Source organism: Orcinus orca, chromosome 15 (assembly GCF_937001465.1).
Source record: "Orcinus orca chromosome 15, mOrcOrc1.1, whole genome shotgun sequence".
Taxonomy (NCBI): Eukaryota; Metazoa; Chordata; class Mammalia; order Artiodactyla; family Delphinidae; genus Orcinus; species Orcinus orca.
Window position 1 is genome coordinate 73,619,978 of NC_064573.1, and position 23,699 is coordinate 73,643,676.

The 23,699-nt window shown below is 37.6% G+C and overlaps 1 protein-coding gene across 4 annotated transcripts in view; it reads right to left on the bottom strand.

Moving 5' to 3' along the window:
* The window catches only part of TMEM116 (transmembrane protein 116), a 131,571-nt gene that overhangs the window by 44,143 nt on the left and 63,729 nt on the right, over positions 1-23,699 (bottom strand). For all 4 annotated transcript variants that reach the window (XM_033408699.2, XM_033408697.2, XM_004281438.3 and 1 more), the window contains exons 5-10: positions 10,814-10,918; positions 4,934-4,983; positions 3,923-4,006; positions 3,443-3,581; positions 1,347-1,491; positions 723-796 (exon numbers count right to left, since the gene is read on the bottom strand). In XM_033408699.2, coding sequence (XP_033264590.1) covers positions 723-796; positions 1,347-1,491; positions 3,443-3,581; positions 3,923-4,006; positions 4,934-4,983; positions 10,814-10,918 — 597 coding nt within the window. The remainder of the gene's footprint in view (positions 1-722; positions 797-1,346; positions 1,492-3,442; positions 3,582-3,922; positions 4,007-4,933; positions 4,984-10,813; positions 10,919-23,699) is intronic.

A 23,699-nucleotide genomic window follows, 5' to 3' on the forward strand; every position in this document is an offset into this window, starting at 1 on the left:
GGAATAATTTCCATTCCTCTTATTTATAAATCACTGTTATATTTATTCTATCTCAAAAATCAAAATTTGGTGTCAGTTTTTAAAAAATATTTTTCTAGCTCTTCCTGAACTCACTCTTCACACCATACCTTGTTATGGATGACTGAGAGTTAGTCATATTTCTTAGTATATACATAAGGATAATGAAGTCGTTTCAATGGCCCTCCTTACTGCCCCATTTCCCAGGTTAGGCTTGAAGAAACTGCCCTATCACCATAGTCGGATAGCCCAAAAAACCCTTCTTAAATCTGATAAAGGATGAAAAGAGAGAACCATTTTTTCTTTACTTCTCTCTCTCCATTCACCTAGAATAGCTAATTTATCCCATTCATTTCACTCTGGGTGAGAGAGAATCATGTCACTATCAGAGTTTCATAAGAACATTATCTGGTAGATCTTTTCTTTTGTTACCCATCCCTTAAAAAAAAACCACATCAATGAAATGAAGTTGGCCTGAGATATACATGCTCTGGAATGCATGGCAGCACTTTCACAAAGGTATCTACCTCATCTGTGAGGAAATTTCCACATTCTTCATGACTGAATATAAATAATATATTTCTCTCTTGCAATGCAGAAAGAAATACCCTAAGGGGAAAAATTGTGCTTACTGAATAATGGCAATGTAAGAGAACAGGATAAGAGAGTATAAGAACAGAAATGCTGGATGTTCAAGGTGTTACCTGGAGAACATAGAGGGCCATGTGAAGTTTGGTGTCCTGTGGCTTAGTCATCTTTATGATCATCAGAATGACAGCTGTGAAAACACAAAGTATAAATCTTGCTGCCAGCCCTGGCTGCCTGAGCATAATTTTTTTCAGTATACACGCCTAAGCATTGTGAGAATTATAGGCATAATGAAGACTAGCAGTGAGATTAACCAGTTATATAAACCACTGGCCTCAGATCTCCAACCGCTATTCCTCATTGATTAAACTTTGCAGATTATTAGAGTAGCAATGGTGGCAAGACATACTACAGGAACATCATAAGTTACAATTCTTAACTTCTTATGTTTACCAAGCTCTTTCATAAACATTATCCTATCTGATCCTTACACTTTAACTTTATGTAGTAGAAAGGGCAGGTGTTAATGTCTCTGAGTTCTGTCAGTACATTTCCTCTCATATCATCTCACATCTAATTCTCTTAATTTCTAAAACATAAGAAGATACGGGTGGAATGAAGGTAAATTTTACATGCTGGACAGAAATTTGTAGTCATCCTTCTTGGTGAGACTACTTTGCTTGACCACAATCTAATGGTTACCCTTTTCATTGCCCAAATCTTTCCATTAAGATACCCACCTGGGCCCCAGCAGCAAAAGAAGGCCACGGGGTAGAAGCGTACTCGCTGCTCCACAATGTGAATCACTGCCCACTGTTCACTCCCCAGAAAGCCAGTCGATTTCAGAAACTTCTTGTAAAGTGTCTGGGCTTGAATGAGTAAGACCTAAACATGAGTATAGCGGTGAGTAGTCTGCCTAAGGCTTACTAAAACTTCCCAGGTCTAGCCTATCATTTTGGAGAGATCCTTCTCTTAGGATCTGACAGCAGGAAAGACCATCCTCCTGTCTTTACCATCTGAGACCAGGCTTTTTTTGAGAGAAAATTATCTCTAGAGTGATCTTTTGCTTGGCCAGGTAAATTGACAGATATTAGTCAAACTATATATGTTCAATACATAAACCTTACATCAACCCTCAGGCTTTCGTTTTTCTCAATGAAGTTAATCACAATATGCATGGGAAGTTAAAACTAAGATCTAACCAGATTCTCTTTTAAAACACTTTATTAAAGGCTGTGTTGCAGGGAGATCAGCTCGGTGCTTTGTGACCACCTAGAGGGGTGGGATAGGGAGGGTGGGAGGGAGACACAAGAGGGAGGAGATATGCGGATATATGAATATGGTGAATTACATGTACAGTAGAGCTGATTCACTTTGTTGTAAAGCAGAAACTAACATACCATTGTAAAGCAATTATACTCCAAAAAAGGTGTTTAAACTAAATAAATAAAGGTTGTGTTATTAAGTGTTCTGTGCTTAATACGCCTAAAATAAATACTTTAGCACTGTGACAGAGCTTAAATTCTCAACTCCCAGAAAAAAAGTTTTAGGAAGTCTCTTCTTGCACTTAGATGGAAAACAGATTGTTTTTCCCTTCCATTTGGGAGCAATTTGAATACGGTTTAGTTAATGAAATAAATATAAATCAGTTCAATGTCCTTTTTGTGGGGAGTAAATTAGGTAATAAAATCTGTCCAAATCTGAAACTTTTTCTAATAATCCAGATCCACTCTGTAAGTTAATAACCCAATTACTTAAGGTTAGCCATGTGGTTTCCTTTCCCCACAGACATAGGAATCATAAAGAGGCTTGAACTTATTTGAGAATATTTACATCTAGTAGAATCAGTTCACCGTTTGCTGATTACAAAAGAATCAGAATGCCAGTCCTGAATGCCCACTGAAGCCTGGGTTATTCTGAAGGAGCAAACAGGAATCCCTAGGGTGCCAGGTTTTGGGACACATGTCTCTCCTGTCAATCAGTTCTAAATGAAAACCATCAAGGCCATTTTAATATAAACTAGTCATTGTGCATTCTTTACAAAGTTGCTGATTTGATCTAAGCTATCTCCATAACTTATTTTTGAATTGTCAAAGAAAATTTTCCACAATTGTATTTCATTCACAGATGTTAGTTGTGTTAGCAAAAGGAAAAAAACTGTGGGATAAAGTTGGTCTGCAACCAGATAGTTTATAATTCCTGAACTAGCATATGAAAAGTGGAGAAAATGATACTGGAAAGTAGATATGACAAATAAAAAGGCATGTTCACTTGCTTACTGATTTCGTACTGGGCAGTTATATATAAATAATGTATTGTCCCATGGATAATTACTTGTCCATCAGTCTGATGATGTCAAATGAGTATTTAATAACTGTCTGAGTCACTCAGCACTTTAAACCCAGTTAGACATAGCATAAATGCAAATTTATAGTCAATAAAGAATTGAGAAAAGAAAACTCTTTAATTATTTGGAAAATTAAAACAGAGAAGATGTCCTGTGTTCCAGAGTATCATACTTTATAAAGAATATACCCGACACATACTAGTTTTCTGGTCTGGTCCTCCATGAGGATCCACAGGAACACATTATTTCTAGAGTGAGCATAATTCTCGCATAATGAATATAGGCTCTTTTCCCCACTCATCATTTGATCTTGGGAAGTCCAAAAGACTGAGGTAGTAATTAAATTATCAATATCTGCTAGACACTTTCTTAGTTCTAGGACTATGAGAAGTGCCTCTCCGCCCCATCTTTCCCAGGCCTGGGTATACTGCCCCATCCCACCCAACCGCCCCCTCTCTTTCCATAAAGGCAAGTAGGGTGGCACCATACCACAATGGTGAGGAGGCTGAGTAGAAAGCTGGCCAGGAAAATGATAAGCCCATAAAAATAAAGTGTGCTACAGACTGATATGTTGGCAGAAGGCAGGACTTTAGCCATGGATGTTGGTGGTGAGTACATCAGGATACACCTAGGAAGAGAATCAATGGTCAGGAATGTTGCTACAGGTATAAGACCAGAGAGATACCTATTTGGTGCAACAAAAGTTAATGAGTATGTAATTTAACTTATCATTTAGCTAAGCCTTGCCCATAATACCTTATTCCTTCTCACTGACACATAATCATCTAGTCATTTTGTGTTGTATTTCTGCTTATATATTTTTGGCCTTGACTGTACAACTTGTCCAAAGCCCATTTCAAATACAAGCACCTTGGCCAGAATGTATGTACAAAGTCTTCCTCCATCTTTGTTTGTAGAAAAGAATAGGTGCAGTCTATTATAAAAATGATAGGTTTGGTCCTTACTTACCTGTGGCTCTGGCTGAAGTTGCGGAAACATTCACTGGCATTGCCCAAACAGAATACAGGTATCATCAATAGTAGAGGTATCAGGCTGGGAGGAAAAAAACTTATCACCCTAATATTCAAACTTTTTTATGCCATTTTCCCTTTGCAAAATATTCTCCTGTCCTTCTTCCAACTCCATCACCCCACCAGCTCTCCGCAAATACATATATTTAATTCCTTCAAGAAAAGTACCTCAAAAACTTTAAGTATACCTTCTTTTCAAGCTCTGGGGGAAGTGGAGTGGGAAATGTATTTTATACCTAGGTTAATAAACCCTAACAGAGTTTCACAGAGAGTCTCTGGGAGCTGTATGATCAGATTAAAAATCCAAGTGGGTAATCGTGAAATGAAAAAGCTACCAAGGAGCTCTGTGATCAGTCTGTTTCACTTTTCATGGTGACCAGTAATAACTTCATTCTCATCAGCTCCTTCCTGAGAGCTTTTCCAAAGCACAGCTTTAAGTAACCAGTTATTTATGCAGCTAAATATATCCAGATCCCTATAAGAGGAAAAGATCTAGGAGTAAAAGTTATAAAGTCTAAAACCAACTCAATGTGACTACCACTTTAGGTGAGATCCAGATCCTTTCTGAGCTTAATAATTTTAAGAGTCTCACCCAATGTTATAAAGGTGAATAAGATCTTGAAAACCACCTACTACAACTTTTCATGATATATGAAAAGGAATTAGAAGTCAAAAGACTTAAAGGGAACTATTTATTGAAGGTCACACAGAGTTAATGGCAGAATTGGGACTAAAACCTAATCTGAAACTTCAAATTGCTTGCCTATTTTACCTGGGAAAATGGAATCAATGATCACACATTTGTTGTTTCTTACTTAGTAAAGCTCTGTGAGGACTCAGGAGTGACAGAATCAATGGAAATAAGGGCATTGTCCTCCTATTTGTTCCTACCTAGACCCAAGACTAACAAGAATCTACGCCTTGCTAGGAAGGAAAGCAAAAATCTTACCTTGACAAAATGATGGCTATTTGACTAACTCGACAGGTATAACCTATAACCTATGAAAAGAATAAATGTGAGTAATGTCTTAGGATATTGCCAATCATATTACAATAAATACCAGATCATCACTTACCATTTGATAGTACAAAAATTCCCAACAGCAGGTTTACTTCAGTTAAGCAATATTTGATATAAAATTCAATGAAATAGGGGGCTTCCCTGGTGGTACAGTGGTTAAGAATCCGCCTGCCAATGCAGGGGACATGAATTCGAGCCCTGGTCCAGGAAGATCCCACATGTCACGGAGCAACTAAGCCCGTGCGCCACAACTACTGAGTCTGCGCTCTAGAGCCCGCGAGACACAACTACTGAAGCCCGTGTGCCTAGAGCCCGCGCTCCGCAACAAGAGAAGCCACCGCAATGAGAAGCCTGAGCGCTGCAGCGAAGAGTAGACCGCGTGCAGCAACCAAGACCCAATGCAGCCAAAAATAAATAAATTTATTTTTTAAAATTCAATGAAGTAGATAGTTCCTTAGCACTGAAGATAACAGACTTTTATCTGTATTACTATATTCTAAAAAGTACACCAAAAGCCACAAAGAGGGCCTGTAGAAAGTAGCTTAATATAAGATTTGGATACCACAACAAATTCTCTTAAGAAGAAAGGCAAATATGAAATCACACCATAATCCTTCATCTTCTAATAATAGTTCAATCCTCTCCTCTTTTAGATCAAGGGAGGTGTAGACTTTTCAGACCATATGGGTGGAGTAAAAGTCTATGTATAAGACGACCAGCAGAAACCATTATAGGCCAGTTTCAGTATAATAGGGCAGAGTCAGAAAAGCCCTTTGAATATAAGACCTATCTAGAAGAAAGAACATTTCAAAAATTCCCAGTTGCATTAGACACTGTAAAACAACTTACAGAAGAATGGCCCATATCCACTAGGAGTCTATGGAGAGAGATTTTGAAGAGAACGTCTTAATATAATAGAAAACAAAATTTTTTCTATTGGGTTGGCCAAAAAGCTCCTTTGGTTTTTAAGTAAAAATAAAGACACATTTTTCATTTTCACCAGGAACTTTATTGAACAACGTATTCACCATTTTGTTCCACTACCTTCTGCCATTTTTCAGGCAACTTCATAATTCCATCTTCCCCAAACTGTTTAATCTTTTTGAGCAACGAACTGTTCCAGGTGCCTTTTACAGTCTTCCAGGGAATTGAAATTTTTTCCATTAAGAGAATTTTGTAAAGACCAAAACAAATGGAAATCCAAAGGTGCAATGTCTGGTGAATACGGCAGATGAATCAGAACTTCCCAGCCAAGCTGCAACAGTTTTTGCCTTGTCATCAAGGAAACATGCAGTCTTGCGTTACCATGATGGAAATTTATGCGTTTTCTGTTGACTAATTCCAGATGATTTTCCTCAAGCGCTGCTTTCAGTTGTTCTAATTGGGAGCAGTACTTGTTAATCGTTTGGTTTTCTGGAAGGAGCTCATAAAAGAGGACCCTTCCAATCCCACCATATACACAACATCACCTTCTTTGGATGAAGACTGGCCTTTGGTGTGGTTGGTGGTGGTTCATTTTGCTTGCCCCACAATCTCTTCCATTCCACATTATTGTACAGTATCCACTTTTCATCGCCTGTCACAATTTGTTTTAAAAACAAAATGTTTTCGTTACATTTAAGTAGAGAATCACATGCAGAAATACAGTCAAGAAGGTTTTTTTCACTTAACTTCTGTGGAACCCAAACCTCAACGCGATTAACATAACCAAGCTGGTGCAGATGATTTTCAACACTTGATTTGGATATTTTGAGTATGTTGGCTATCTCCTACGTGGTATAATGTTGATTGTTCTCAATTAATGTCTCAATTTGATCGTTATCAACTTCAACTGGTCTATCCAACCATGGAGCATTGTCCACCGAGAAATCTCCAGCACGAACTTCGCAAACCACTTTCGACACGTTCGATCAGTCACAGCACCTTCTCTATACACTGCACAAATATTTTTTTGCACTGCGTTTTTACCTTTCTTGAAATAATAAAGCATAGTATGCCGAAAATGTTGCGTTTTTTCTTCCATCTTCAATATTAAAATGGCTACACAAAAACTCACCAATTTTGATCAATTATTTTAAAATGCATGCCGATATGACAGCTGTCACAATATGATCTAACAAAATTGTTTCAAATGAACTTAAAGACAACTAAGCACTATTAGAGCCATCTTACGGAAAAAGCCAAATAACCTTTTTGGCCAATCCAATATTTTAAGGCAGAGATCATATTATATTCTGGAATGCCATTGCTAGGGATCAATAAGGATTAAGTGAGCAATTAATCAATAATCAGAGCTGGGGGCTTCCGTGGTGGCGCAGTGGTTGAGGGTTCGCCTGCCGATGCAGGGAACACGGGTTCGTGCCCCGGTCCGGGAGGATCCCACATGCCGCAGAGTGGCTGGGCCCGTGAGCCATGGCCGCTGAGCCTGCGCGTCCGGAGCCTGTGCTCTGCAATGGGAGAGGCCACGGCAGTGAGAGGCCCGTGTACCGCAAAAAAAAAAAAAAAAAAAAAATCAGAGGTGGGTAACTGATTTTCCCTAAGAACTTTGGATCAGGAATAGCAAATGATTTAAAGTAGAACAGCCAGTGTCGACTTCAGGTAAAATGGGAAATAAGTAAAATTAGTCTTTGGTGACCTCTCCCACTCACGTTTCTTCTTCTCTTTTTATTCTATCTTCTATCCATCATCATGTGGCTACCCTGTGTTTAACTGCTGTTCTTATCCACTGTCAATGAATCTCTGGTAAAAAGCTTACTAGTAATAGTTTAGGGCCGAAGTCTTCCTGGGGTATTTAAAAGAGAACTCAAAAATGAAAAACAAATCTTCAAGGCTCCTGATATAAAGCTATAATGACAGAATAATAGGCAGTGGGGGCAAATTTGGAGATAGAGTTTGTTTTCTTGGAATTAGTGTCATAGCATGGGTTATAAAGAGAAGTATCAATACTGCATTTGTATGCATAGAAAGCAACAGAATATTATATATGAGAGTTAATCTTACATCTCTCCTTCTATTTTCCTTCAAAAATTAAATTGCTCTGTAAGCAACAAGGATATATTATATGGCACAGGGAAATATAGCCATTATCTTGTAATAACTTTATTTTTTTAATTATTATTATATTTTGCGGTACGTGGGCCTCTCACTGTTGTGGCCTCTCCCGTTGCAGAGCACAGGCTCCAGACATGCAGGCTCAGTGGCCACGGCTCACGGGCCTAGCCGCTCCGTGGCATGTGGGATCCTCCTGGACCGGGGCACGAACCCGTGTCCCCTGCATCGGCAGGCAGACTCTCAACCACTGCACCACCAGGGAAGCCCCTGTAATAATTTTAAATGGAGTATAATCTATATAAATATTGAATCAATATGTTGTACACCTGAAACTAATATAATATTGTAAATCAACTATACTTCAATTTAAAAAAAAGGTTAATTTGTTCTACTACCAGGAGCCCAAGACTCAGGATAATATTCCCCCATGTTGTCCCCATCCTTGGCTTCTGGTCTCATGACTACTTCTTTAGAGAATAACTCTGTGCCTGAAGAACTTCTCTCAAATTCCAGTTAGTCTCTTAGCTTATGAGTGAATGAATGAATAAAAACTTTAAATACTATATCTATACATTTCTTGAACTTCTTTGACATTAATCTGCTTGAAGGGAGGGAACTGAACTAATTGTTTCTTTGTAGTATCTTCTAGCTCCAGGATTGTAGGATTATGTAAACAAACATGTAAAATGGATATATAGCCGTGGGTCATTACTAAATTGCAGGGAGTTAAGAAACTATACAAGTTGAAAATATAAAAGAATAATTATAAGGGTTGAATCCTCAGAGGTAAACAAGAGATAAAGGGATCAGAATATAGTCCTGGGCTGTACAATACAGTAGCCACTAGCTTCATGCGGTTAAATTAAAATTAAGATTAAATAAAATAGAGATTAAAAAAATTAAATGAAATAAAAATTCAGTTCCTCAATCGCATCAGCCACATTTCAAGTGCTCAGTAGCCACATATGACTAGCGGCTATAGAACTGAACAGTACATAAAATATTTTAATCATTGTAAAGAGTTCTATTGACAGTACTTGTACAGACTGTAATATCCTGTCTGGGATGCTGATAAGGGGGTCTCGTCATATTAATTTTTCAAGGATTTCCTTACCGCACTTTGTCCTTACAACAAAAAAGAAAAAAAAGAGAGAAAAAAATTTAAAAGCATTCTATACTCCTGCCCTTTTCCAGCAGTATGTATCTAGAGCAAGGCTACAAAAAGCAAGAAGAGTATCTTCTTAAGAAGTCAGTCAAGTGAGAATTTAAGAGTATTGTAGCATTTTAGAGCTGGAAGAAGACATTAAAAATCACAAAGACCAGCACTTCATTTTTATGATGAAAAGTTGAGGCCCAAGAAAGGGAGATGACATGTCCAAGGACATACAGGAGATAAATGACAGAACTAGGTTTATAAGACAGATCTCCTGATTCACTTTCAAATGCTCTTTTCACAGTGCTATAATAGCATTTATTCATTCAACAAACATTTGCTGAGTTTCCCCATATACATGACAGTATACCACTTTCATTTGTTCTAGAACTGATGTGTAGGCTCTGGAAGAAGTATGTTGGGAGGATTTCCAGATTCACTTACTCCATGGTGCTCTTGAACAAAAATTCCCCTTCAAAAAGCCACAACAGAATGGATACTACAGAAATAAAAGGGCTAGAATATTTGTAAGATATGTATAGTAAGATTAAAATACATAAAGACATTTAAAGAAATGAAAATTGCTAACATCAGAAAAATGTCTTCTGTTAAATCACTTAGTGATTTACTGAAAGAATCAGAAATAAGAAACTAAGTGTACTATACAATAGAATACTACTGAGCAATAAAAAGGAATGAATTACTTAGACACACTACAATGAATGAACTTCAAAAGCATTATGCTGAATAAAATAAACCAGACACAGAGACTACATTTTGTATGATATATGAAATGTCTATATGAAATGTCCAGAAAAGGAAAATCTATAGAGACAGAAAGTATATTAGTGGTTGCCTAGCGTAGGGTATGGAAAATGGATTAACAGTAAATGTGCATGAAGGATCTTATTGGGGCAAATAAAATATTCTGAAACTGATCTATGATGATAATTTTACAACCTGGTAAGTTTACTTTTAAAACCACTGAATTGTACACATGAAATAGGTGAACTATGTGACATGTAAGATATGTATACACAAAAAAGAATCCAGATGTACTGACTCACTGACTTTGTGTTCTCCTCTCTTTTTGTAATGCTAGACAGTGCCCCAAACTCTTTGTGAACCAAAGAAGGAAAGACAGTTGCTCCCTGGATCCATCTTGTTTTCTGATTACCACACATGAATTCCTCTGCCCTTCTTCACACCAATACCTGTTACCCACACATACCAAAGAAATACATCAGAGAAGAACAAACACCCTCCCTTTCCAATACCTGTAACCCAAATCCCATGTTAGCTGGCTGAGCACTTTCCCTAACTGCTCTCCAAGATCTTTTTCTTTACTCTAAAAATAATGACGGATTGGCATAGAGCCAAGAAGGATTTCCCTTACTGAAAGGAACCAGGCAGGAATGGCAAAACTATAAATAATATTTCCTATAATCAAATCCTGTTGGTGGTGGCGGTGACGGCAAGAGAGAAGAGGAAGTCATGTCAACAGACTGGAAACTACGCCAGTGTTGTTTGAGTGCTGTTTGTCAAGGATGTATGGGTTTGTCTTAGCATATTGTTCATAACTATTAGCTCTGAATAAAACTTACCAGTGGAACTGTGCTCTGTCCACTCTGGTGGGGTTTCATCCTCAGCTCTTTGTACAGGTACCAGATGTAATTGACAGTGTAGAAAAATGAGGAAATGTAGAGTATCTAGGTGAAAATCAAAACAGCCCATCATAACTGTCCCACTATGGCTTCCTTCAATTTTCTACATTATTTTCTGCTGTAAGAATCCTACCTACTGGTCTATTAGTAACTTACCATCTACTATCCATACCATGCAAAACAGGGCCAAGTCTGGGAAACCTACCCAAGGCCTAAAATATGTCCCAGGTTTCTTATTTTATCCTTTTGAATATTCAGAGGAACCACAGCATTATCTACCTCCTCTCACCCAACTGTTCTAATTTTATGAGGATATCATAGAATCTTCTTCTATTTTATTTTTTAATTGCAAAGGACATAAGAAGGGTACAAATGACCTTGTTTACAAAACAGAAGTAGAGTCACAGATATAGAAAACAAACTTATGGTTACCAGGGGATAAGGGGTGGGGGGAGGGATAAACTGGGAGATTGGGATTGACATATACACACTACTATATATAAAATAGATAACCAATAAGGACCTACTGAATAGCACAGGGAACTCTACTCAATACTCTGTAATGGCCTATATGGGAAAAGAATCTTAAAAAAGAGTGGCTATATGTATATGTATAACTGATTCACTTTGCTGTACACCTGAAACTAATACAACATTGTAAATCAACTATACTCTAATAAAAATTTTCAAAAAAGAAAAGGCCATAAGAATTTCCATTTCTAATAATGATAGCCTAGGCTGTCTTAACCAAACTTTCCAATCAAAAGAACAAAATATGTTGAATAAAATGTTTTTTAAATCTTTAAAAGCATCAAAGAGCTGACAAGATCACAATGAACCAGCAGCACAAAATCCAAGAGAAGGAATTTCTGCTTCCACCTTTGATGAAATAACATGAATAGAATTTGTCTTTCAGCCTTAAAAACTAAAAATTGGACAAAATATATGAAAACACCTTGTTTTCAAACACTGGATAACATCATTACAGAACAGTAATCCCTGAAAGAAGAAAAACGAACAAATTGAGTTCATCAAGTTCCCCAGCTACCTGGCTAGGAAAAGTGAGTACAGTGATGGGGAATCCAAACAGAGACAAGCTGTCCTGGTGAGTTGAGGAGACATTTCAGTGTTTGGGGAGGCCAAGGCAGCTAAAATGTGTGAAGCAAATTATCAGAGAAGAGGCGGACACACAGAGACATAGTGCTCTGGAGATGTGCAGAGGTACCTTCAAGTCTTTGATTAAGTATTGATCTACACACATGGGAGAGAAAGCCATGAAGAGAAGAGAAAGAAGCACCAGAAAGGAATAGGTGGAACAATCTCCAAAGGAATCCCTGAAGGAGTAGTTTGTGTTCCCATCAGCCAGTGTGGAATGACTTCCTAATCCATAGGCTGGAAGGGCAGTACTGTAGAATAATAAGGTAGAATCATAAGAAGAGTATTGCCTTACTATTGGGACCAAATTAGCTGTACATGAAATACTTTCCTAACTAAAGCTTGAAAGCAAGCCTTCAAAAAATAAAGGATCAAACAGACTCAGAGTTAACTATATATAAGACAAAATCCCCAAATTTAAATGGGATTTATATATGTATATAAAATTTATGCATGTCTATAAAACCTAATACCCAACAATGTTAAATCTAGAATGTCTGATGTCTACTAAAATATTGTAAGTCATGTAGATAAGCAGGAAATTATGGCCCATAACTAAGAGGAAAATTAATCAACAGAAATGGACCCAGATACAACATAGATTATGAAAATTAGGAGACAAAAATGTTAAAGGAACTATTGTAAATATACTCAATATGTCCAAGAAGGTAGAGGAAAGCATGAGCACAACATTGAGAAATGGAAGATATAAAAAAGATCCAAGTTGAAATTATAGAGATTTTAGAAAAATTCTAGAAAAATATAATATATGGAATTTAAAATATGGAAAATTAAAAACCGCAAAAAATTAGTAAACTTGAAGACACAGAAATAGAAACTAAAATGAAACATCTAGAGAAAAAAGACTGAAAAAAAATGAACAAAACTTCAGTGAGCTGTGGAATACAAGTGGGCTAACACACCTGGGATTGGAATTCCAGAAGGAGTAGAGAGGAAGGGAGAAACAAAGAAAATATGTTTGAGGAAATAATAACCAAAAATTTTCCAAATATGATGAAAATATTAACCACCATGTCCAAGAAGCTTAACAAAACCAAACATAAGAAACATGAAGAAACCACACCAAGGCACAAGGTAATCATGAATATAGATGCAAAAATCCTCAACAAAATATTAGCAAACCAAATTCAACAACACATAAAAAGAATCATACACCATGATCAAGCTGGATTTATTCCAGGGTCACAAAGATGGTTCAGCATATGCAAATCAATCAATGTGATACACCACATCAACAAAAGGAAAGGCTAAAACCACATGATCATCTCAATAGATGCAGAAAAGAGCATTTGACAAAATTCAACAATTCATAATAAAAATTCTCACCAAAGTGGGTATGGAGGGAAGACATCTCAACATAATAAAAGCTACTTACGACAAACCCATAACCAACATAATACTCAATGATGAAAAGCTGAAAGCCTTCTCACTAAATTCAGAACAAGACAAGGATGCCTACTCTCACCACTTCTATTCAGCACAGTATCGGAAGCCCTAGCCACAGAAATGAGACAAGAAAAAGAGATAAAACGTATACAAATTGGAGAGGAAGAGATAAAACTGCCACTATCTGCACATGACATGATACTCTATAGAGAGAACCCTGAAGTCCCCCACAAAAACTGTTAGAACTAATAAATGAATCCAGCAAGGTAGCGGAACACAAGAATATATAGAAATCTGTTGCATTTCTTTGCACTAACAATGAAATATCAGAAAGAGAAGGTGAAAAAACAATCCCATTCTAAATTGTATCCAAAAAAAAAAATACCTAGGAGATGAAAGACCAAGGAGATGAAAGGTGTATATACTGAAAACTACAAAACATTGATAAAGGAAATAGACGATGATTCAAAGAAATGGAAAAATATCCCATGTGCTTGGACTGGAAGGCTTAATATTGTTAAAATGGCCATACTACCCAAAGCAATCTACAGATTTAATGCAATCCCTACTAAAATAACCATGACATTTTTCACAGAACTAGAACAAATAATCCTTAAATTTATATGGAACCACAAAAGACCCAGAATTGCCAAAGCAATTCTGAGGAAAAAGAACAAAGCTGGAGGCATAATGCTTCCAGATTTCAGACTATACTACAAAGCTACAATAATCAAAACAGTGTAGTATTGGCACAAAAACATATATATAGTACAACGGAACAGAACAGAGAGCCCAGAAATAAACCCACGCACCTAGAGCAAAAAGACACATGACATACATAGGTCAACTAACCTATGACAAAAGAGGCAAGAATATACAATGGAGAAAAGACAGTCTCTTTAACAAGTGGTGATGGGAAAGCTGGACAGCCGCATGTAAATCAATGAAGTTAGAACACTCACTCACACCATATACAAAAACAAACTCAAAATGGTTTAAAGCCTACATATAAGACATGACACCATAAAAGTCCTAGAAGAGAACATAGGCAAAACATTCTCTGACATAAATCGTAACAATATTTTCTTAGCTCAGTCTCCCAAGGCAATAGAAATAAAAACAAAAATAAACACATGGGTCCTAATCAAACTTAAAAGCTTTTGTACAGCAAAGGAAACCATCAACAAAATGAAAAGACAACCTATTGAATAGGAGAAAATATTTGCAAATGATGCAATGAACAAGGGGTTAATATCCAAAATATACAAACAATTCATACAAATCAATATCAAAAAAAAAAATCAAACAACCCAATCAAAACATGGGTAGAAGACCTGAATAGACATTTCTTTAAAGAGGACATGCAGATGGCCAACAGGCACATGAAAACATGCTCAACATCACTAATTATTAGAGAAATGCAAATCAAAACCACAGTGAGGTAACACTTCACACCAATCATAATGATTACCATCAAAAAGTCTACAAATGAAAATGCTGGACAGGGTGTGGAGAAAAGGGAACCATCCTACATTGTTGATGGGAATATAAATTGGTACAGCTACTATGGAGAACAGTATGGAGGTTCCTTAAAAAACTAAAATTAGAGTTACCATATGATCCAGCAATCCTACTCCTGGGCATATACCCAGAGAAAACTCTAACTTAAAAAGATACATGCACCCCAATGTTCACAGTAGCACTATTTACAATAGCCAAGACATGGAAGCAAACTAAGTGTCCATCGACAGATGAATGGATAAAGAAGATGTGGTTATACATACACAATGCAATATTACTCAGCCATAAAAAAGAATGAAATAATGCCATTTGCAGCAACACAGATGGACCTGGAGATTATCATACTAAGTGAAGTAAGTCAGGGAATTCCTTGGTGGTCCAGTGGTTAGGACTTGGTGCTTTCACTGTTGTGGCTTGGGTTCAAACCCTGGTCGGGGAACTAAGATCCTGCAAGCTGTTCTGCGTGGCCAAAAATGAATAAATAAATAAGTGAAGTAAGTTAGACAATGAAAGATGAAACATTTATATATGGAATCTAAAAAAATGATACAAATGAACTTATTTATAAAACAGAAACAGACTCATAGACATAGAAAACAAACTTATGGTTACCAAAGGGGAAAGGTGGGAGGGGGATGGATAAATTGGGAGTTTGGGATTGACGTATACACACTACTGTATTTAAAACAGACAACCAACAAGGACCTACTGTATAGCACAGGGAACTCTGCTCAATATTCTGTAATAACCTAAATGGGAAAAGAATTTGAAAAAGAATAGATATATGTATATGTATAACTGAATCACTTTGCTGTACACCTGAAACTAACACAACACTAAATCAAAATAGTCCAATATAAAATGAAAACTTTTAAATAAAAATAAATTAAAAAAATAAAAATTAGGGCTTCCCTGGTGGCGCAGTGGTTGAGAGTCCACTGCCAATGCAGGGGACATGGGTTCGTGCCCCGGTCTGGAAAGATCCCACATGCCGTGGAGCGGCTGGGTCCGTGAACCATGGCCACTGAGCCTGCGCGTCCGGAGCCTGTGCTCCACAAAGGGAGAGGCCACAACAGTGAGAGGCCCACGTACCAAAAAAAAAAAAAAGATGGAAAAAAAAAATTTAAAAAAATGTTTTTAATTTTAAAAAGTTTTAAAAAAAGATGTGGTATATATACAATGTAGTATTACTCAGCCATAAAAAAGAATGAAATATTGCCATTTGCAGCAACATAGATGAACCTAGAGAATATTATCCTTAGTGAAGTAAGTCAGAGAAAGACAAATATATATGATATCACTTATATGTGCAATCTAAAAATAATACAAATGAATCTGTACACAAAACATAAACATACTCAGATATATGAAACAAACTTATGGTTACCAAAGAGAAGAGGGAACGGGGAGGGACAAATTAGGAGTATGGGGTTAACAAATACAAACTACTGTACATAAAATAGATAAGCAACGAGGATTTCCCATATAGCACAGGGAATTATAGTCAATACCTTGTAATAATCTATAATGGAAAATCTGAAAAAACATATATATAGAACTGAATCACATTGCTGTACACCTAAAATTAACACAATATTGTAACTCAACTACACTTCAATTTAGGAACTTCCCTGGCAGTCCACTGGTTAAGACTCTGCACTCCCAGTGCAGGAGGCACAGGTTCACTCCCTGGTTGGGGAACTAAGACCCCGCATGCTTCATGGCACGGCCAAATAAATTAATGAATTAAAAAAAACTATACTTCTAATTAAAAAAGCGGACATCATAATCAAATCACTGAAAGTCATGGGAAAACAGAAAATACCAAAAGCATCTAAAGCAAAAAGACACATTACATACATAGGAACAAAGATGAGAATGATAGCAGACACAATGCAGAAACAATCAGAAACAATGCAATCCAGAAAACATTAGGAGCAACATCTTTAAAATACTGAAAGGGAAAAAAAAAATCTGTCAACCCAGAATTTTATACACAGTGAAAATACCTTCCAAACAAAGGAAAAAAATAAGGACTTTTTCAGACAAACAAAAGCTGAGAGATTACACCGAAGCACACCATTACTATAAGAAATGTTAAAGGAAGTACTTCAGGGAAAAAATGTAGTAACAGATAGAAATTTGGATCTACACAAAGGGATTAAGAGCATCAAAAATGTGAATCATTTGGTGCTTCCTCAAATAATTAAACATAAAATTACTGTATGATTCAACAATTCCACTCTTAGGTATATACCCAAAATAATTGGAAATAAGTATTCAATCACATGCACGTGCATGTATATAAAGGTGAAAAGGTAGAAGCAGTGCAAATGTCCATAATCAGAAGAATAAATAAGCAAATTATGATGTATACACACAGTGGAATATTATTCAGCCATAAAAAGGAATGAAGTACTGATACATGCTACAATGTAGACGATCCTTCAAGACATTATGCTAGGGCTTCCCTGGCGGTGCAGTGGTTAAGAAGCCACCTGCCAATGCAGGGGACATGGGTTCAAGCCCTGGTCCAGGAAGACCCCACATGCTGCAAAGCGACTAAGCAACAACTACTGAGCCTGCACCACAACTACTGAGCCTGCACTCTAGAGCCCACGAGCCACAACTACTGAAGCCAATGCACCGCAACTGCTGAAGTTCGTGTGCCTAGAGCCTGTGCTCCACAACAAGAGAAGCCACCGCAATAAGAAGCCTGCGCACTGCAATGAAGATTAGCCCCCACTTGCCACAACTAAAGAAAGCCCACACACAGCAACGAAGACACAATGCAGCCAAAAATAAATTTATTAAAAAAAAAAATCTTCCCTGTGTAAAAAATAAAAAAAGACATTATGCTAAGTGAACAAAGCCAGACACAAAAGGTCACATTTTGAATGATTTTATTACTACATCAAATAATATAGAATAGATATAGCCATAGATACTAAATTCAGACTGGTGGTTCCCAAGTGTTGGAGGTAGGAAAGACGGGGAGAAACTGTTTAATGAGTAAGCTGTTTTACTTTGGAAGGACAGAAATGTTTTGGAACTAGATAGAGATGGTGGTTGCACAACACTGTGAATGTACTAAATACCACTAAACTGTTATTCACTTTAAAATGGTTAATTTCATGTTATGTGAATTTCACCTCAATAAATTATTTTTTAAAACCTTCGTGCATAGGACATTATTAAGAAAGTGAAAAGACAACCTAAAGAATGGGAGAAAATATTTGCAAATGATATATCTGATATGGATCTATTATTCAGAATATATTTTAGGGCTTCCCTGGTGGCACAGTGGTTGAGAGTCTGCCTGCCGATGCAGGGGACGTGGGTTCGTGCCCCGGTCTGGGAAGATCCCACATGCCGCAGAGCGGCTGGGCCTGTGAGCCATGGCCACTGGGCCTGCGCGTCTGGAGCCTGTGTTCTGCAATGGGAGAGGCCACAACAGTGAGAGGCCCGCGTACCGCAAAAAAAACAAAAACAAAAAACCAGAATATATTTTAAAAACTCTTACAACTCAACAACCAAAAGACAAAGCTGTGGTGTCACTCTACACAGCTCACCTCCCAATACACACCGAGAGTCCACACAGGCCTCCACCAGCTCTATGGAGCAAAGAGGGCCGAGAGCAGTGGAGGCTGGGAAAGTGATTGGCTGTGAGGGACAAAGGACACCTGCATCCGAGGCTGCATCTGAGTAGAGTCGCAGGCACTTACACAGGCAGCACATCAGACCTGTATCTGCACATGGGCCCTCCCCCCCTTGCTTTGGCACTCCCCTCCTCAGGGGCAAGAGACCTGGTGTGGGGAGAGCGAAAAACACACACTTAAAGGGAACAGAGCCAGCCTGAGTCCAACCCTCAGGGGTTCTGCTCCAGTAACTTGGGATCAGACCCTGCCCCACGTAGGGTCATGATGGCCACTGAGCAGAGGGAAAGCCCTGCCTCACACAGTGCCAGTTCGCGCCCCTCCATCTCCAGCCCCACTCCCTACTGGGGTGATAGCTGCCAGCACACCCTGTGGAAATATGTGACTGGCATACAAGTCAAATCCAGCTCTCCCACCAAAGGCACCGGACACATGCAGTCCGTATAGGGACACTCCCTCATAAGAGCACCCCTTCAAAACTGCAATAGGTAACTATTTCACCTAAATTCATAGAGGCAGAGAAAGTTACACAAATGAAAAAAGCAGAAGAACTACTCTCAATTGAAAGAGAAAATCCCTGAAAAAATGAAATAATGAAATGGAAAGAAACAATTTACCAGATAAAGAATTCAAAACATTGGTAATGAAATTACCAATGTTAACTGAATTAGGGAAAAGAATTGATGCAAACAGCGAACATTTTAACAAGCAACTAGAAGATATAAAAAAAGACCCAATCAGAAATGAATAATTCAATAGCTGAAATAAGAAACAACACACTAGACGGGATGAATAGCAGACTAAGTGATACAGAAGAATGCATAAGTGATCTGGATGACAGAATAATGGAAACAATCCAATCGTAACAGCAGAAAGAAAAACAACTTTTTAAAAAATTAAAGCAATTCAAGAGATCTCTGGGATAACATTAAGCATACCAACATTCACATTATAAGGGATCCCAGAAGGAGAAGAGAGAGTGAAGGGGATCTAAAATGTAATTAAGGAAATTATGGCTAAAAACTTCCCAAACCTGAAGAAGGAAACAGATATCCAGGTACAGGAAGCACAGAGGGTCCCAAACAAGATCAACTCAAACAGACTCACAATAAGACATATCATAATTAAAATGGCAAAAGTTAAAGAGAATACTAAAGGCAACAAGAGAAAAACAAAAAGTCATATACAAGCGAATCCCCATAAGGCTAAGAGCTGATTTCTCTGCAGCAACTTTACAGGCCAGAAGGGAGTGGCATGATTATTCAAAGTGCTGAAAGGGAAAAACCTGCAACCGAGGATACTCTACCCAGCAAGACTATCATTTAGAATAGAAGGAGAGACAAAGAATCTCTCAGATAAGCTAAAACTAAAACAGTTCATCAATATTAAACCTACCCTAAAAGAAATGTTGAAGGGTCTTCTCTAAGTGGAAAAGAAATAAGAATCTACAGGAAAGGGGAAATCCCACTAGGAAAGGCAAATATATATATGGTAAGGACTGGGGATCAACCATTAAATAAGCCAGTATGTAGAATAAAAGATAAAAAATTGTAAAAGTGACTATGACTACAATAAATAGATAAGGGATAAGCACAAAGATGTAAAATATGGCATCAAAAACATAAAATGTTGGGGAGGTGAGTAAAAAATGTAAATATTTTAGAATGTGTTTGAACTTAAAAATTACCAGTTTAAAACAAGTTGATATAATTCTAGGTCAACATATATGAGTCCCATGGTAACCACAAATCAAAAACCTACAATAGATACACAAAAACTAAGAAGAAAGAAACACAAGTATACTTCTAAAGAAAATCATCAAACATAGGGGAAGAAACTAAAAGAAGAAATGAACAGAGAAGAACTATAAAAACAATGAGAAAACAAGCAATAAAATAGCAATAAGTACATATCTATTAAAAATTACTTTAAATGTCAAGAGACTAAATACTCCAATCAAAAGACAGAGTGTGGCTGACTGGATGAAAAAAACAAGACCCTTCAATATGCTGCCTACAAGAGACTTCACTTCAGGGCTAAAGACACATACAGACTGAAAGTGACAGAATGGAAAAAGATATTTCAAGCAAATGGAAATGACAAGAAAGCAGGGGTAGCAATACTCATATCAGACTAAATAGACTGTAAAACATAGGCTATAATAAAAGACAAAGAAGGGAATTATATAATAATAAAGGGATCAACACAGAGGAGGCTACTACACTCATTAACATATATGCACCCAATACAGAAGCGTCTAAATATATAAAGCAAATACTAACAGACATAAAGGGAGAAACTGACAATAATAAGTAGGGGACTTTAACACCCCATTTACATCAATGGACAGATCATCTAGATGGAAAATCAGTAAGGCAACAATAGACTAGTTGGACTTAGATATCAACAGGCCGTTACACCCCAAAACAGCAGAATAGACATTCTTTTCAAGGGCACATGGAATGTTCTACAGTATAGATCACATGCTACACCACAAAACAAGACTCAACAAATTTAAGAGGATAAAAATTATATCAAGCATTTTTTCTGACCACAAAAGTATGCTAAATACATTAAAGGGATCATACACCATGATCAAGTGGGATTTATCCCAAAATGCAAAGATGGTTCAATATCGGCAAATCAATCAGTGTGATACGTCACATTAACAAATTGAAGAACAAAAATCATGTGAGAGGGGCTTCCCTGGTGGCACAGTGGTTAAGAATCTGCCTGCCAATGCAGGGGACATGGGTTCGAGCCCTGGTCCTGGAAGATCCCACATACCATGGAGCAACTAAGCCCGTGGTCACAATTACTGAGCCTGTGCTCTGGAGCCTGTGAGCCACAACTACTGAGCCTGCATGCCACAACTACTGAAGCCTGCACGCCTACAGCCCGTGCTCTGCAACAAGAGAAGCCACTGCAATGAGAAGCCCGCACACCACAATGAAGAGTAGCCCCCGACTGCCACAACTACAGAAAGCCCGCACACAGCAGTGAAAACCCAATGCAGCCAAAAATAAATAAATAAAATAATAAATTTATAAAAGAAAAAAGATCATGTGACAATCTCAACATATGCAGAAAAAGCTTCTGACAAAATTCAACATTCATTTATGATAAAAACTCTTAACAAAGTGAGTATAGAAGGAACATATCTCAACATTATAAAGACCATTTATGACAAGCCAACAGCAGCATCATACTCAACAGTGAAAAGCTGAACGCATTTCCTCTGAGATCAACAACAAGACAAGAATGCCCACTCTTGTCACTTCTATTCAACATAGTATTGGAAGTCCTAGCCACAGCAATCAGACACGAAAAAGAAATGAAAGATAAAAGGAATGCAAATTGGAAAGGAAGAAGTAAAACTGTCACTGTTTGCAGATGACATGACACTATGCATAGAAATCCTATAGACACCAAAAGACTATTAGAACTCATAAATCAACTCCATAAATTTTCAGGATACATAATTAATATGCAGAAATCTGTTGCGTTTCTATACACTAACAATGAACTACTAGAAAGAGAAATTAAGAAAACAATCCCACATACAATAGCATCAAAAAGAATAAAATACCTGGTAATAACTCTAACCATGGAGGTAAAAGACCAGTATTTGGAAAACTTTAAGACACTGATGAAGGAAACTAAAGATGACACAAACAGATGGAAAAATATCCCATGTTCATGGATTGGAAGAATTAATACTGTTAAAAAGAACATAGTACCCAAGGCACTCTACAGATTCAATGCAATCCCTATCAAAATACCAATGGTATTTTTCACAGAACTAGAATAAATAATTTAAAACTTTGTATGGAAACACAAAATACCTTTAATAGAGAGAACAATCTTGAGAAAGAAGAACAAAGCAGGAAGAATCATGATCCCTAACTTCATATTACACTACAAAGCTACAGTCACCAAAACAGTATAGTACTGGCATTAAAAACAGATACACAGATCAATGGAACAGGACAGAAAGCCCAGAAATAAACCCATGCACTTATGGTCAATTAATCTACAACAAAGAAGGCAAGAATATACAATGGAGAAAAGACAGTCTCTTCAATAAGTGGTGCTGAGAAAACCAGACAGCTACATGTAAATCAAATTAGAACATTCCCTAACGCCATATAAAAGAATACATTCAAAATGCATTAAAGACCTAAATGTAAGACCGGATAATATAAAACTAGAGGAAAACATAGGCAGAACATCCCTTGACATAAACACAGCAATATTTTTTTGGATCCTTTTCCTAAATAAAGGAAATAAAAGCAAAATAAACAAATGGAACCTAATTAAACTTAAAAACTTTTGCAAAGCAAAGGAAACCATCACCGAAACAAAAAGACAACCTACAGAATGGGAGAAAACATTTGCGAATGATATGACTGATAAGGGATTAATAGCCAACATACATAAACAGCTCACACAATTCAACATCAAAAAGCAAATAACCTGATTAAAAATGGGCAGAAGAACTGAATAGACATTTTTCCAAAGAGGAAATGCAGATGGCCAACAGAAACATGAAAAGGTGTTCAACATTGCTAATCATCAGGGAAATGCAAATCAAAACCACCATTAGAGAGGAGCTTCAAGATGGCAGAAGAGTAAGACGCAGAGATCACTTTTCTCCCCACAAATACATCAGAAATACATCTACATGTGGAACAACTCCTACAGAACACCTACTGAACGCTAGCAGAAGGCCTCAGACCTCCCAAAAGGCAAGAAACTCCCTACCAGGGTAGGGCAAAAGAAAAAAGGAAAAACAGAGACAAGAATAGGGACGGGACCTGCACCAGTGGGAGGCAGCTGTGAAGGACGAAAGGTTTCCACACACTAGGAAGCCCCTTCGCAGGCGGAGACTGCAGGTGGTGGAGGGGGGAAGCTTTGGAGCCACGGAGGAGAGTGCAGCAACAGGGGTGTAGAGGGCAAAGCGGAGAGATTCCCACACAGAGGACAGGTGCTGACCAGCACTCACCAGCCTGAAAGGCTTGTCTGCTCACCCGCCGGGACGGGTCGGGGCTGGGAGCTGAGACTCGGGCTTCAGTCGGATCCCAGGG